The sequence below is a fragment of the Drosophila persimilis genome, unplaced genomic scaffold, assembly GCF_003286085.1.
Source record: "Drosophila persimilis strain 14011-0111.01,24,50 unplaced genomic scaffold, DperRS2 tig00000191-arrow-pilon, whole genome shotgun sequence".
NCBI classification, from domain to species: domain Eukaryota; kingdom Metazoa; phylum Arthropoda; class Insecta; order Diptera; family Drosophilidae; genus Drosophila; species Drosophila persimilis.
In genome coordinates this window covers 4,932,778-4,948,188 of record NW_020825298.1, presented here as the reverse complement: position 1 = coordinate 4,948,188, position 15,411 = coordinate 4,932,778, and the positions used below count along the sequence as shown (strand labels likewise).

The 15,411-nt window shown below is 49.1% G+C and overlaps 4 protein-coding genes across 8 annotated transcripts in view; all 4 read right to left on the bottom strand.

The window, feature by feature from the left end:
* Nucleotides 1–1,793: 1,793 nt before the first annotated feature.
* Nucleotides 1,794–4,463, bottom strand: LOC6588861 (uncharacterized protein CG42266). Of its 3 annotated transcripts, XM_026989005.1 has the most exons (8): nucleotides 3,905–4,463; nucleotides 3,767–3,841; nucleotides 3,522–3,707; nucleotides 3,085–3,123; nucleotides 2,943–3,029; nucleotides 2,851–2,874; nucleotides 2,656–2,795; nucleotides 2,533–2,600 (listed from the first exon to the last, which is right to left on the bottom strand). In XM_026989005.1, coding segments are annotated over exons 1-8 (1,083 nt in total). In that variant the 5' UTR covers nucleotides 4,435–4,463; the 3' UTR covers nucleotides 2,533–2,598. The 3 variants fall into 3 exon arrangements, with proteins under 3 accessions (XP_026844804.1, XP_026844805.1, XP_026844806.1); XM_026989003.1 differs by having other exon boundaries at nucleotides 1,794–2,795; XM_026989004.1 differs by having other exon boundaries at nucleotides 1,794–2,795; nucleotides 2,943–3,023.
* An 89-nt stretch (nucleotides 4,464–4,552) lies between these two features.
* On the bottom strand, nucleotides 4,553–6,712 carry LOC6588862. Its single transcript, XM_026988212.1, has 2 exons — nucleotides 5,661–6,712; nucleotides 4,553–5,601 (listed from the first exon to the last, which is right to left on the bottom strand). The coding sequence occupies exons 1-2, from the start codon at nucleotides 6,667–6,669 to the stop codon at nucleotides 4,568–4,570; spliced, it is 2,043 nt and encodes a 680-aa protein (XP_026844013.1). The 5' UTR covers nucleotides 6,670–6,712; the 3' UTR covers nucleotides 4,553–4,567.
* Nucleotides 6,713–7,473: 761 nt separating this feature from the next.
* On the bottom strand, nucleotides 7,474–7,970 carry LOC113565641. The gene is made up of 2 exons (XM_026988210.1): nucleotides 7,706–7,970; nucleotides 7,474–7,643 (listed from the first exon to the last, which is right to left on the bottom strand). The coding sequence occupies exons 1-2, from the start codon at nucleotides 7,968–7,970 to the stop codon at nucleotides 7,474–7,476; spliced, it is 435 nt and encodes a 144-aa protein (XP_026844011.1).
* Nucleotides 7,971–8,027: 57 nt separating this feature from the next.
* The window catches only part of LOC6588863 (protein chiffon), a 63,686-nt gene continuing 56,302 nt past the window's right edge, over nucleotides 8,028–15,411 (bottom strand). For 2 of the 3 annotated variants that reach the window (XM_026988339.1, XM_002015276.2), the window contains exons 2-3: nucleotides 9,595–14,956; nucleotides 8,028–8,206 (exon numbers count right to left, since the gene is read on the bottom strand). In XM_026988339.1, the coding sequence (XP_026844140.1) occupies nucleotides 8,099–8,206; nucleotides 9,595–14,937 (5,451 nt within the window). In that variant the 5' untranslated portion in view covers nucleotides 14,938–14,956 and the 3' untranslated portion in view covers nucleotides 8,028–8,098. Of the gene's footprint in view, nucleotides 8,207–9,594; nucleotides 14,957–15,099; nucleotides 15,304–15,411 lie in introns of those variants that run through there. The other variant, XM_026988338.1, reaches the window with a different exon arrangement.

Here is a 15,411-nt window from a genome sequence, read left to right as displayed (position 1 = left end):
TCCATTTCGTATTCGCTCTGCATATCGTTGTCATCCTGAGAATTTGCAATTGGGTTAAGATCCCAATCTGATGCATTGTTCTTCCTTATATAGTTCATTTCGCTGGGTATTGGCTCCCTGAACTTGTCTCGATTATTCCGTTCGGATATACCTGGCTGCATGCTCTGGCTGCTTCGTCTTACCCTGGCTTTTTCTACTGGGCAGGGGCACCGCCTATCGTTTCTATTCTGGGCATTTCCGTTTGGTCTATTCGAATCTGATCCTTTGACCTTCCTTATATAGTTCATTTCGCTGGATATTGGCTCCCTGAACTTGTCTCCGTTGTTCCTTTCGGAAGTATCTCGCTGTACGCTCTGGGTTCCTTGTCTGTCCCTGGCTTCCTCCATTTTGCATAAGCACCCCTTATCGTTTTGATCCTGGGAGCTTTTATTTGGTCTATGATTCAAAGCAGATCCTTTGGCCTTCGTTTGTCGGGCTATTGGGTCCTTGGACTTGGCGCGAATTTTCCCTTTGGATATGACTGGCTGTATGCTCTGGTTTCTTTGTCTTTCCCCGGCATCTTCCATTTTGCATAAGCACCCCTTATCGTTTTGATCCTGGGAGCTTTTATTTGGTCTATGATTCAAAGCAGATCCTTTGGCCTTCGTTTGTCGGGCTATTGGGTCCTTGGACTTGGCGCGAATTTTCCCTTTGGATATGACTGGCTGTATGCTCTGGTTTCTTTGTCTTTCCCCGGCATCTTCCATTTTGCATAAGCACCCCTTATCGTTTTGATCCCGGAAATTTTCATTTGGTCTATGATTTGAAACTGATTTTTTGATCTTCATTCCGCTGGATATTGTCTCCCTGGACTTGTTTCGACTATTCTTTTCAGATATTTTCGGCTGTATTCTCTGGGTTCTTTGAGTTTCCCTGGCTTCTTCTATTTCGCATTCGCACCCCATATAGTTTTCATCCTGGGAACTTTCATTTGGTATATAATTCGAATCTGATCCTTTGATCTTCATTTGGTCCCTGAACTTGCTTCGATTATTCCTATCGGATGTGTCTGCCTGTATGCACTGGTTTCTTTGCCCTTCCCTGAAATCTTCTATTTTGCACAAGCACCCCTTATCGTTTTCATCCTGGGAATTTTTATTTGGCCTATGATTCGAATTTGATCCTTTGATCTTCCTGGACTTGTCTTGATTGTTCATTTCATTTTGATCTTTGATCTTCTTTGGTCTGGCACTTTTACTGGCTGTACTTTCATCCCTTGGTCCTATGATCTTCTTCGATTTACTGGATTCCCTGGACTTTGCTGGACTAATCTTTCTGCTGTTTTTACTCGTGGGACCAGCACCAGCACCTCCAGAACCACCAAAAGCACCAGCACCTCCAGAAGCACCAACAGCACCAGCAGCACCAGCGGTTCCAGCGGTTCCAGCACTTCCAGTCTTGTACGTCACCTTACTGTCCAGGTCTTTGCCTTTTCGTGGAGGAGTTTTTGGAGGAGCTTTACCCTGTTCTCCATCTGTTTTCTTGGCTTCGTTGGTTGGGCGTTGGCAGCCCCCACAAATCGAACATGAAACGGCCGCGACCATTAAAAATGGATTGTCTTCTGGGACTGCACTGCACGAGTTCCCCTCAGAGCCACCATGATTGGACAGATTGTGTTCACAATTTATTTTGTTATCCATTTTTGGAGCCAAGAGGAGCAGCAGTAGTACATCCCAGTGAGCATTTGTCAGATGTGTCAACAAAAGAAAAACCACCCCAGACCACTTTCTAGGGTATTCAAAAATGTTCTGTCGTTTTTGTTTTGTCCTATGATTGGGTTTATTTTATGATTTCAGAAGCTAGAGAAGCATCCAGAGCATCACCAACAACATGGACAGCAGCAAGCATGACTGTAGTCGCAGTTGTAGCAGCTCCTGCCCACCGGACAGCAGCAGGTGTTGCAGCTATACGCCAGGCAACGCGGCCTGGGGTTCAGGACAAAGGGGGGATTTGCAAAGCGATCGTATCGGACCGTTGGACCAAGGCGCTTCCTCTTGCGTCTCTTCTTCGGGGCGTTGAAAAAGCACGTACAGTCCGTATTGGGTATGAGGTGTTCCAGCGTTCGCTCCAGATTGGTCATATCGCACTCGCACAGGACCTCATCGTGCAAATGAGTTTCACTGTGACCCGCCAGGCAGCTGCAATGTCCTTGGGGATCGCAATCACACGTGCGGTTCACATTGTCTTCGTCGTCCTCGTCGTTCTCCTCATGACAGTCGCAGCACACACAAGACTTTGCATTGCCATGGGTGATGCACACGGGAACTGTGACATAGCGATAGGTCTTCTTGCCTGGCACAATCACCTCCTCCTTCTGGTGAGAGCAGGTCGTTTCCTTGCTGAACGGCAGGGGATTGTCGGGAGGCGTTGACGTGACCTTGCTGCTGACCCATGCTGACTCCGTATTTTTCCCTCGGGATTTCTCGACGTCTCGAATTTTGTTGGTATTTTCGTTGCTATTTTTGTTGGTATTTTCGTTGCTATTTTTGTTGCTATTTTCGTTGCTATTTTCAAAGGTTTTTCTGGATACCTCCCGGTCGCCGTCCTCGCAATGGCAGTTCCTGTGACTTGGTGGATTACTTTGCATATAGCGATCATTGTCACTTACGCACATACATCGTTTACTCTGGTTTCTGCTATTTTCTGAGATTCCATCATTTCCTCCACCGTCCTGTCCACATCGACATCTGGATACTTGTCCACGGTCTCCTTCACGCTCTTCATTTGTTCGTCGAGAACTTTCACTATTTCTCCTCCTTTGGAGTGACAATGATGGACATTAGTTCTCCTTTTAATCAATTCAGATCTTACCCACGAGGAGGGGGTCCCCCTCGCCTGCATCGAATGTGAATGGTATGTTGTTATGCTTTAAAAATCGTCAATCGGGATTCCCACACACTTACCAGCCTTGCGCAGGTGGAGGTGGAGGTTGACGATAACGGTCATCGCCTTGGAATGAGTCTCTCCGATCCCGGGGGTCTCCTCTATGGCTTACATAAATTAAATAATAGTCGAAAGATTTTAATGTGAATCAAAAATTCTTACCTGCGTTGCTGAAACGGACGATTCTCCCGGTAGCCGTCGCTGTAAAAGGAAAGTTTAAGATATTTAGATGATTATTTAGAATAATTAATGGAATGGACAGTACTCTGGGTGCAAAATGATGGCTAATCAATGTTATACCTATTCATAAGATAGCTACAATAATTTGCATCATATCTAACCGATTTAAACTGCGTTTAACCCCTATTGTTTATACCCCCATTGGTATAAAGTTCTCGGGCATTCTCTTTTGAAGCATTCGCTCGAGTCGAGAATCAGTATGGGAGCCACCACTTGCTGACATGAACGATGACTTTGCGGGTAGATACTCTTAGAGATCTTTAAAGTTAACGACTCTTCAGGCAAATGAACAGACGGGACAGATTTGATTATCAAATGGTTCTAAAGCTACGAGTATTACAAAACTCTTGACTTCTTACTTGCGACGACGTTCCATGCCATAGTTTGGGCCAGGTCCATATCCAGGATACTGACCATAGTTTGGACCAGGCCCATACCCTGGTGGTCCTGGTGGTCGTCCATATCCAGGTGGTCCTGGTCCAGGTCCATAGCCAGGTGGTCCTCGTCCAAGTCCAAATCCAGGTCCAGGCGGCGGATTATAGTAGCTGCGCCAGGGGAGTAAAATATCAGTTCATGATTGTTAATGGTATCCATCGTCTCATACTTGGGGGCTCCTCTGGCTGGACCTGGGCCGTACCCGGCTCCTGGAGGTGGATAGAACTGATTCTCTGGCGGTTTGCTACCAAAAACACAAACGCTTTATTCTATTTGAGTGCATCAAGAGCATAATGGCCGTACTCACTTGACAACAATCAGCAGGATTGTGGGTTGCTGTGGCTGTTGCTGCGTTTGGGAAGCCCCTGTCGGGTCCATTATCGACGAAGCCGCCGATATACCTTCGGAATTGGGACGAAAGTCACTTTGGCGGTCCGCCTCCAGCATGGTGGCATTGCTGTGCAACGATTCAATGGTCCTTATAGAGGTCCTTCTCGTTCCGACTTCACGTTTATCCATTTTAATCCTTTTCTCCTGTGACTCCTGTGGTATTGCCCGCTGTGCTAGTGCCTTATGTGACAGAGCCTTCTGAGACAGTGACAGTGCCTTTTGTCCCAGTGGCTGATTTTGCTGTGCCTTAGATGTATTTGACTTCCTTTTCTGCATCCGTTGCCGTTCCTCTTGTAGCCTTTGTTCTTCTGCCTGTTCTTCTTTTGCCTTTTGTTCTGCCTCTAGCTCTAACGCCTCCGGCCAGGGAACGTCTTCGGGTTTGCGTAGAACACAGGTTCGACAGCGACAAACCGATTGCTCTGGTGGCGCTTCGTCGTCACACAACATATCCCAATTTAGGATTCATCATGTGTATCATGATGAATGCGGCCGAAATCTGTCTAGTATTTGAATTTGTCGTGTGAAAAGCGAGAAGCTCTTTGACAGCTCTAGCAGGGATTGCTTAGAGCGGGAGAGAGAGCTAGCCCAACCACCATTCCGAAGGATATGGAAGGGATTTGCGTATACTGGACGGTGGACTCATCGACGGAGAACAGTTGAACTTTTTTGGGATACGCTTCTTCTTAATTGGGGTTTCCTTCAAGTACTTCCTCTTGATCAGGGGACCCTGACGGGGGGGTATCTGCCCATTGTCTGGGATTTCACATAGGGATATCCTTTTGATCTCGAAACCATTCGGTGTCGGATGACCCGTTCCCACTGATCTTGTGTTGGGTTTACTCATTATATCCTGCAGTTTTGGAACAACTTTCTTTTCGAACTTTACTTTTGTGAGACGTTCAAGTCCTGGCGCTGTGTTGCCCACAATTTCTTGTCCACTCTTCACGCGCCGAGTCTTAAGGGCGGACTTAAGTGGTTTCTTGAGTCTGCAGGCATTCAGATCGCTGGTGCTGACGGCCTTTTCCGCGGTGGCTCCGACGCAGACGCCAATGGAAGCTGAGCTCGTGATGGATTCGGTTTGAAGTCGCTTGTTTCTGGTATTTAACTTCTTCCGACGCTCCTCCATCGCTTTGTAGTGCTCCTGCTCCTCTTCCAGTTCGGCCAGACTCATGCTGGCACTTCTATACCAGTCATCCAAGCTGTCTGTGCTCTTCGGTTGCTCCTCCTGTTGCTCCTCTATGTAGGAGTACGTCAACTGGGTATTCCTTACGCCGCCTGCACTGCGGATATCAGACGTGGAGCTTGAAGTCATGGCGGCGCTGTCAATAGTGGACTGAGAGTCGGCATTTTCTATGTAGATGGAATTACTGCCCAGTTCGTATTCGTTTTCGTTCTGTGTCAGGAATAGTGGCGGTGGTGTTGTGGGTAAAGGTGGCGCCTGCAGAGGCAGGGTGTCCCCCTCATTTCTTTTATGAGAGGTTGGACTGCCACCCAGCTCCACATACTCACAGTAACCGCGACAACACGCCATGGGACACCACATGGTGGTGCCACTGTCCTTCATGCTCTTTTTGCTTGACTGCTGCTCAAAATGTTCCGTTTTAAGATGATTCTCTGTAATAGATTATTCTGGGTAAATGTGTTTGCGCATAAATAAAACTTATTGATATTACCTCCGCTATTAATATTGGTTATGGCCTCTAAAATCCTCGGCCATAGATCCAAATCTTCTGTGCTGCAGCCTTGATTGTGCAGGTGTATATAGGTGGGTTTCACCAGACGCTTACGCCTTCTCTCACGTAGCCAAGGCATTCGCACCACGCTAAACCTTGTCTGAGTGCTGGCTTCAGTAGACTCGACTGGGGGCAGACGACTGTTGTGGTTCGCTGCCATCATGTTACTTGGATGAAACAGAAGGCTATTGCTTTTCAATCCTTCCGAGCCCAACCCCATGTTATATGTTGGCTGCGGCTGCGACAGCAGATGTGGTGGTATCATGTAAGGGGACTTGTGCCCCCCAATCTCTCTCTGAGTGGAGATGAAGCTGTTCAACCTATAGATGGTGTCGCACATCATATCGGTCAGGAGTTGCATCTTGGACTCCTGTGGACCTCCTGACTCATAGTTTGGGTTTATCACACACTCCTTATTTAACTCTTTGTGGACTGGCTCCGATTCATTTGCTAGAAATTGGAGCAGACTGCTCTCCAGTGTACTGGCAATGACCTTCAGCTCGTCTACAGACGCGCTCTGGTGGCCTGAGCTGTTGACATTGGTAAAGAAGCTGCGAGGGCGATTATTTCGCTCAAGAGTGGGGGCATACTTCATGCCATATTCCTGGCCGGAGTTCATGCGCATCTGTGGACAGCCCAAATTCTGATACTGTAAGAAGGATTCCACTGGATCAAAATAGCCATAATGCAGGTCTCCTTTTGCCTGGTGTAGTTGCTGAGGCTGCCCATAGTCCATGGGCATCGACATCTGGGAAAATGGGTATGGGTAAGACATCAGCAGTTCCCTTCTCCTTCGCCGCCGCGGTCGCAGACTCGGACTGGAGCCCTTGGCCTCAATATTAACACAAACCTGACGTCGCAGAGTCGTGGTTTTGGTTGGTATTGGAGCTGTTGGCTCCAGTCTTTGTGAACGTAAGCGTCGCTCTAGCATCGCCAATGATCTGTTCATCACTCTCTAGCAGCAGTTGCTCTAGTAGCCAAAAATAATCAAATGTTTTACTTTGGAACTTTCGAATTTAGTTTTTTCTTTTGACAATAATTTTCAAATGAATTCCATTTCATTTTTTCTACAGTACTGTCAAAAATAATACAGATTTGACGTTGACGTGAGCGACTGCACCATCGATTGGCACAAGCGACGCCAAGACGAAGTTGGTTCGCGCGGATCCCTGGAAATGTGCAGACCACATACCGTAGACCGAGGGGCGCTGCTGCATGATGCGACACTTGTAACCGAACCGATCGAGTACATGCAGAAGGCATAGTATTAGGTATAGGGTGGTACATGGAATTATAGTCGATCTACAAAGTGGAATAAATAATGTAGCGTTTAGTGGATCAAATGGGGCGACTCAACATGTCAGGTCACAAGGATCATATTCTAAAATTTACGAAATAAACGAGACATAGAGTCCCCCCATTAACAAATAATATAGGGCTCATCAAATTCATTTGACAATCTCTTTAAAAGGGCGCCCCTATTACCCATGGTAGAAATTAGCTTGTAAATAGAGTCGCAAATCATAAAACTATACGTTTATATTATATACATATGTGTAGAGGTTAAATTTGACGAGAGCAACCCCAATCTTAAAGTAATCTAATTTTCTTTTAATCGTAATAGTAGTTTATTCGTTTGTTGAACCTTTTAGAAAGTTACGAGTACAACAATGAGTCATAGGATTTGTCAAAGTTATCAAAAATATCTAAAATGTAAATAATAACTATGGTGGATAGGTGATCTTCTCTCCTACTAAGGCTTTGGAACAATTAGCTTGTGGCGTACACTGGACCGGGCGTTTTTGTGTGCATTTGTGCCAGGTATCTGTTCGCGGAAGTAGGCCCACTCGTTCTGGTAGTACTGATACAGGGCCACCGGATCGGTCATGCGTCCTTCCTTCTTCGACTTAGCACGACGGCGTACTGAAAGAGGTGCAAGCATTATTATCTGGGCAATGGATAGCAGGAAATCGGTTTGGGGTTACCTAATGAGGCGCCAAGGCTGGAGCTACGCGGACGCGATTTGGAGCCACGATGACGACGAGTCATTGGATGATCCAGATTGGCCTCGGACTCTCCGCTGGATAGAAAAGGTGCGTTTTGTGCCGCCTTGCGTGTTTTGCTGCGACTGCGACGCTTGCTGAGCGGAGCTGAACTCTGGACAGGAGTTGAACTCTGGCTGGCATCAGGACCGGGTTTGGAACTACCCAGAAAGAGCTTATCGCGAAACAGACGAGCAATTTCCGACATGGCAATACCGCCAGCTAAACGCGTCTCACTCTCATCAGTCTTGGAATTTTTCTCCTTGCCTGCTGTTGCCTCAATTGTTGATGCTGGAGCGGCATTCTCCTTGTCCTTGTCTTTATCGTTCTCTCCTCCTAATTTGGCACGCGAGCTGACGGTGCCCCGTTTATGCAGCCTGCTGAAATTGTCGTCCTTTGGGCCCTCCGCCAGACGCTCCTCATACTTGATGAGTTTGCGCAAGTCTAAATGGGAATGGATGGGATCGGATCAGAACAAAGAAGTTTGGGATTTCTTAGGGATTATTGCATGTGCGGGATGATGAACGGAACGGGTGTATTCTGGAGCCCCCCTCTCCCCCTCATCTAAACCGATTCGATAGCTCCGAAAGGAGTATGCTTGAAAATGCATCAACTTTGGTTCCTTAAATCATATGACAGCTAGACCTTACTAAAGTAAGTCTATTCTAATATTGAATCTTATATTTCTATGCGAACAATTTCTTTGAAATCATAATAATAATATCGCTAGATCTTCCCTATTTAAATCATTAAAATAGTATTATCATTATTTTAGTAATACAAAAAAAAAGATTGTTTTTAAAAGTACAAAAATTTACACTTTCCCAACAAAAGATTCCTACTAAAAACAATTTTCATATGGCAAAAAATGATTATAATTGATCATAATAATAAAATGTCTCAAAAATCGGCCAAAATCTATGCAAAATATTCTATTCCATTATATATCCTATAGCATAAGTATATTTCTCCCTGAGCGTTTAAAATAATAATTTTAAATCTGTGCCTGTAATTTCCTTATTATTCCGACTATCATAAACAGAAAAAAAATGGAATACAAAATAAATAAAGAACTTCTATACTGATGATTGATCAAGAATACCTTTAGAAATACTATATTGGATGGGTTTACAGTAAATGCAGCATACAAATTGTGTATATTTTTTTGTTGAATTGAATATTTATATTTAATTTTACTCTTTGTTTTAATATTTTTTACAATTGCTTTTGGTTTTAGTTTTAGTTTAGTTCTTTCTCTCTTACATTATAGTTGAGTGGTTTGTTTGTGGTTTTGCCTTTTTCAACTTGCTTTTCTTTGAGCGTTAACGACAGACGACGTTTAATAAAACGAAATAACTATTTTTCAAAACGAAAAATGGAAAGTTTACTACTTAAGATCTAGAGACTGAAATGAGAGTGTTTTCCTTGGAATAGTCCGAAACTGTTGATGATTTTTTGGGGGCGACTTTAGAGGGCTCTGGGTCTGCATCGAGGAATTTGAGCTAAACTAAGATTTAACTAAGGCTTATGATGGTACGTATCTCTCTTCCTGTGTGTGTGTGTATTTTGGGGTTTGTTTCAGTTGGAATTATGCTAGCAAAGAAAGTGTGGTTTGAGGTCAGGTTAAACATATGATTGGATGTTGGATGGCCCTATAAAATATCCTACAAATGAAACTTATTTTCTCATCTTCGTTGGCTCTCTGTTTCTGTACACACTACAAGCTAAAAGTGATTGGATGTTATGGATGATGTATGATTGGATGTGTGCTCTCAGCGACGATATCGAAAGCGTCTAAAGGGCGCCCTCAGTCGACGACAGGTGACACGAACCTCCTTCTTGAGAAACTGCGAGATGGCCAGGGATTTCACAGCCGCTGTCGCCGCTTCGGCGGCACAACTGCTGGCCGCCTTGCCACTGTTCGGTGGCGCATACTTGGAAATGTCGAACTTCCGCTTGGGCGTCGTCTGCTGGTGAGGACAGTGCTGCTCATGCGAGTCCCCAGCCTGGGTGTTGCTCAGATCAAGATCCGTGTCCAGGCCATCCGAGGAGACGGTGAAGATGTCCGAATTGTCGCCGCCCAGCTTTTCGCTGGGCGATATGCAGCTACCCAAGCTGCCATTTAGCTGGGGAGTACTGCGACGCTGCTGGTGGCCTGTGCTCGGGGTGGAAGTGGCCGGATTCAGACGATGGCCATTATGGAGAGTGAGCAGCAGCTTCTTGCCGGGGCTCATCGGCTGTGGATCATCGGGTGGGGTAGATACAGAGATGGAGGGCAGGCGGGAACGCTTCTCGGGGGGTTCATCATCATCATCATCGATTGTGAGCTTTGGCTCCACCTCATGTGGGACTTGCTGCTCCTCGAAGGCATCTTCAAAGATATCCTCTTCCTCCTCGTCATCTTCTTCATCATCCTCCTCTTCGATATCCGCATCGGTGGCCTCTATTTCCGCTTCATCGTCCTGCTGCTCATCCACCGAATCCGCCATGGTCTCATCTTCATCGGGCAGACTGTCGTTCTCATCCGCTTCTGCTTCCGCTTCCGCATGGGGTTCTCCTCCCTGCTCATCCACGTCTGTGGCTGGTGGTGTCATGACAGCCTCTTCCCGGGCAGCAGCACCTTGTCCTCCATCGCCTTCCCCATCCTCGTCTTCATCCTCATCTTCTTTGCTCAGCAGCTTCTCCGCCATTGTGGTTGTTGTTGTGGTGGTGGTTGTAGTCTGCTCCTCCTCCGTCTCCATGGGCTCCTGCTTGATGGGTGACATCTCCCCCAGGCCCATCTTTTTAAAGTTGATCCTCTCATCAGGCATGGATCGAGCACCGAAACCAGCGCCATTACCGCAGCCGCGTCGCCTGTGAGTCTTGGGCCAACCCGTTCGATTCGTCTTCGACTTTAGGCTCTTCCGCTTGCGATAGTAAGTGGTGTAGAGATTTCCCATGCTGCCCAAGCGTCGACTGGTGCCAGACAGCTGGTTCCCTGCTCCAGTTCCTCGGCTGGCATCCTCCTCGTCATCGCCGCTGCCAGCACTGCCCGTCAGGAGATCACAGAGATCAAATTCGCTCGTAAAACAGCAATCCGTTGGGGGTGGCGTGTTCTGCGCACGCTCTGCTGGCGACAGTTCCTCCGTGGTGTCCTCCGTGTCCTCTATTTCCAGGTCGAACTCCTTGCCAGCCAACTCCAGATACTTGTCCAGCTGCCAGGCAACCAGACCAGCATTTTCATACTGCATGGCCTTGTCCAGAGCCTTGAAGGCACACGGCTCCATCTCGTACTCGAGCAGACCCTTCTTGCTAGGCAGCTTGCGCACTCCGCGCATTATTCCAGGCGGCTGCTGTTGGGGAGGACGCACGGCTGGATGGTTTTTCCTTTTGCGCTTGCCCAACAGCACGCTGGCGGAACACGCTTCACGTCGCGCGGAGAACTGCAAACGGCGGGCATAGCTGTGACTGAGACTGGCATTGGCCACTGGTGGCAGACGACGACTTCTGCCAGGCGATTCGGTTGCGGCTGCTGCCGGTTCAGGCTGGACTGGAACTACAACTGGTGCCGGGGCAGGTGGGGAATGATCGTATTTGTTCTGTCCACGCCGCATGCGTTTCACAGTCTCACTGATTTCAGTGGCAAACCGCAGCTCCTCGACGGGTGTGGCCGCCTGGGAGCGTGTGTTCCTCGGTGAGGCGGGTGCCTGTACCTGCTCCTGCTTTAAAGGCGTCTTCAGTTTGGGAGGAACTATAACTGGAGGCGGCGGTTCCGCCTCTGCCTCGGAGTTGGTTTTACTCTGCGAATCCTGACGCTGACGGATGATGCAGCTGACCAGGGCCAGGGTGGAGGCATGTTCACGCGGCGACTTCCTGGGCGGCAGTTCGGCCAATCGTGCCAGCTGCTTGTTGCGACAGGTCATGCCGGAACTGGAGCTGGACGTGCTCCTCACACGCTCAATCAGCTGGACACGATCTGTGGCAAATTCACGCTCGAGAAGCTCTGGAGTGCTGGCCTTGCTATCACATTTGGCTATGGCTATGGCAGTGCTTAATTGTGTCTCCTTCTGCTGTTGCAGCTGCTGCTGTTCCTGCTGGTAGCGCTGCAGCAGATGCATCTTCTTGTGCTTGTACATGGAGGACGATGACGAGGATGATGCCGTTCCTGGTTGGGCCTCCGTCTCCTCTTCCTTTTTGACTGGACTTTCACACTTCTGTGGTGCCTCCTCCTGTTTTTGTTTCTGCTCTGCCCGGCACAGGGCGCAACTGTGTGCCGGCAGCGTTCTAGCCATGGGTATAGGTCCCATCTCGTACGGCAGCTTGCGATACCTCGTGGAGCCATAGTACGTGTAGTAGTTCTCCTCGCCCGCATCCTGCCGCATGAACACCCGATTCCACAGCTCTCCATTCGGAAGGGACTCGAAGGTGTATTGCATCTTTCTCAGTAGCTCGCTTTTGCTGCAATCGAAGAACATATCCATGGCCGGTGGCTGTTGTCCGCCCTTCTGACCTTTTTTCTGCTTCGCTTTGGACTTTGGTGTTGTGGGGGGTTTCTGGCTCTTGCCCCTTGGCTTCTTAGCTTTGACCTCAGTCTGCAGGAGCTCCGTCTCTCCGGCACTGCGATTGATGGTCAATCGCGAGCGTCGTCGTTCCGCACGCTCCTCTCGTGTGTCGGAACGCGTTGGTGGTGTCGCTGTAGCCACCGCAACAACTGCTGATGGTTGCGGCTCCAGCTTATGGCGGCGTCTTCTGTCTGCCACATAGTCTTCATCGCTGCCCGAAGTGCAAGAGAATTCCTCATCATCATCATCATCGAGATCGAGATCCTCCTCTACTGCTTCTTCGGGTTCGATTGGTTCTAGTTTGATTTTAATCTTAGCTTTTGTTGCTTCCCCCATCCTATCCTCCAGTTTGACTCCGCCTCCACCTCTCGTCTGCCGCAGCTGCAGCTGCTGTTGCTGACTGCTGGTCGTTGCCGCCGTAACAATGGCGGTGGCAGTGCGACTGCTCTTCCTGGTGGCCGGCGGTTGCTTCACCTTAACCTTTAGCTCTGGCTCCGTCGCCGTCGTTGGTTCGTCGTCGTCTGGCTGGATGGGGGCGCTCGGAAAGCGCTGCTGACTGTTGCTACTGCTGCTCCCAGTGGATAGCTGACGCTGCAGCAGTGGCTGCTGTTCGGCTGCCGCGGCTGTTCTCCTTCGCCTGCCCACGGCCTGGGCACGCTTCCGAAGCACGCCGCTTTCCGATGTCTGTGGCTGTGGCTGTGACTGTGACTGTGCCTGCTGTGTCTCAGCCTCGCTGGTGCTTATGTCTAGGCTGGCTGAGGAAATACTGTGCCTGCCCCTCACATCTGACGTGGTTTGGCGATCCACATCCGTTAGCAGTTCGCTGCTGCTCCTCGTCGTGGTCGTCGTCGATGCTGTGCGGGGGAACATAAAATTCTCGGCCTCTCCATTAAGGCGCTGCAGCTCCGACTGCCGCACCTTCTGGAACTTGACAATCAGCGAGGGTGAGTCCACATTGTTGCTTGCTTGTCGTCCGCCGACGCCACCGCGTCGGGGGGGCGTGGCGCCGCACTCATCACGCGTCTCTACGACCTTGTAGAGCGAGGAGGGTGGCAGCATGGCTCTGATGGGTGGCGATAGACCAGAATTCTGTTGGGCTTTCCGTCGCGTTGTGTTGTGGGTCGTGGGCGTGGCCGCTGCCGTGTTGGGCTGCTCCTGACGCTGCAGCTCCGTGAGACTGCCCTGCGCGCTGTTGCCGCTGCTTTTCTTTCCAGTCGGAGAAGGAGTCATCGGGGAGCCTCCTGGAGGTGTCGCCTGGAACTTTTCCGATGAATGCTTGCCTTTGGTTATCCGCTTGGATTTCTCTCTTAGCGCCGGGGAGGGTCGTTGCCTGCTGTTGGGGCTGGGGAGGGGCTGCGGCTGTGCCTGTCGTTGTCCAGCATCTTCGTTCGCCGAGGAAGCACTTAATAGCTGTTTCTCATCAACATCCATATCGATATCGCTCTCTTCGTCTGGCTCCTGCTCCAGAAACCGATTTACATTCGCCGACGACTGTATAAGCGTGTCCAGGGCCAGAAAGTTCTCCGCGTTTTTGGCAAAGAGCTCGTGATCCTTGCTCTTCAGGTGAATGGCCAGGATATCGTACTCTATCTTGCAGATCTCACAGACGCCGCCCTGCTTTTCGCTCGACTCTTTGGGCTCTCCACGGCAGTGGGAACGCGGACTGTTGGGTATGACCGCTGCCTGCTTTTTGAGCTGCTTGAGTGCCGGATGTTGGACTGTCTGTTGGACTGACTGCTGTTGCTCCTCCTTTGGTTTATCTCTCTGGGATGTACGCGATCCGAGCGACTTGCGCGTCATACTTTCTTGTTGCTCTTTCGATTTGACTTTCGTAAGCAGACGGAAGGCACCGTCGTCGCTGCTTAAATCAATTTTTGGCCAATCGTCGGGCTGCCTTATCAAATGATAGTAGGGCCTGTAGTTACGCTTCACCGATTCGATCTTCACATACTGCTTCTTGAGCTGTATTTGATGGGTATTAACATTTGATGCTCCTCCTGCACCTCCTCCTGCTGCTGGTCCCTCCTTCTTTCCCTCTAGGTACTGGCGCAGTTCCGTCTGAATGCGCTTGAAGATGCGTTGGGCGTGATCCGTCTGCCAGATGGTGTAGGACCTGGTTGTGCTGCAGGCTGTTGACGTGGATGTTGGTGTGGCAGTACCCACCCCAACCGCGGTGCTCCCGGTGCTGTTTTGTCGCCGCACACGACTCAAAATGGCATCGGCACGGGATTGCCTATTGCTTTTCCTTTGATGCTGGCCATCATCCTGGCAGAGATGGCTGCTTCCTGTGCCTGGTGTGCCGGGGGTGGCTGGTGTGGCAGGTGTTTTGGGTGGTTGGGGGGTGGTGCCAGTGCCGTTGTTGCCTGGAAGACTCGCCTCTGGCTTATCGGTGACAAAATGTGTGATGCTGTCGCTGAGAAAGAACTCAAGATTGCCGCCGAGTGCCTTGATGTCCGCCTCGATGCGCTTCGCTAGCTGATGGTCGCAAATGTCCAAGTAGAACTTGAAATGGCAAAGTGGACGCTTGCTCTTGATGACCTTTACTTTTGGCCGCTCAGTAGAGGCTGCTGCTGCTGTGGTTGGTGTTGTTGGTGCGAGTCTGCTAGCGGTTTGCTTATCCGACTGCGGTTGCATACCTTCAGGCGCAGATTAGCTGTCCGCACAAGGACCAAGAATTAGAGAAAAAGAACGAGAGAAAGAGAGAGGGGAGTTGAGAAAATGCATACGGAATATCAATACAAATCGTCCTTATCCTTAGTCCAAATTAGCCTATACTCTTATATATGGGTTATATACCGCATTTGTCGATTATTTTTGCTTAAATTTGACTTCTTTTTCTCTGCCGCTGCTACTTCTTCGACTCGAGCACATGTGTGTGAGGTGGGAGGGGTGCGTTTGCGGATGTGCTATGCGCGCGTTATGCAATTCCGCATTTTGATATACACATTTTGAATCAATAACTTGCATTTGCAGCACTTTCGGGTATGTATAACTTAGTGCACCACAGAAATTAAGTGTGAGTTAATTTATTTTAATTCAAAACTAAAAATGGGGCGACGGGAGGCCGACCCCAGCGGCCAGCTGCTGCGACGCTATGCGTGCAGAGTT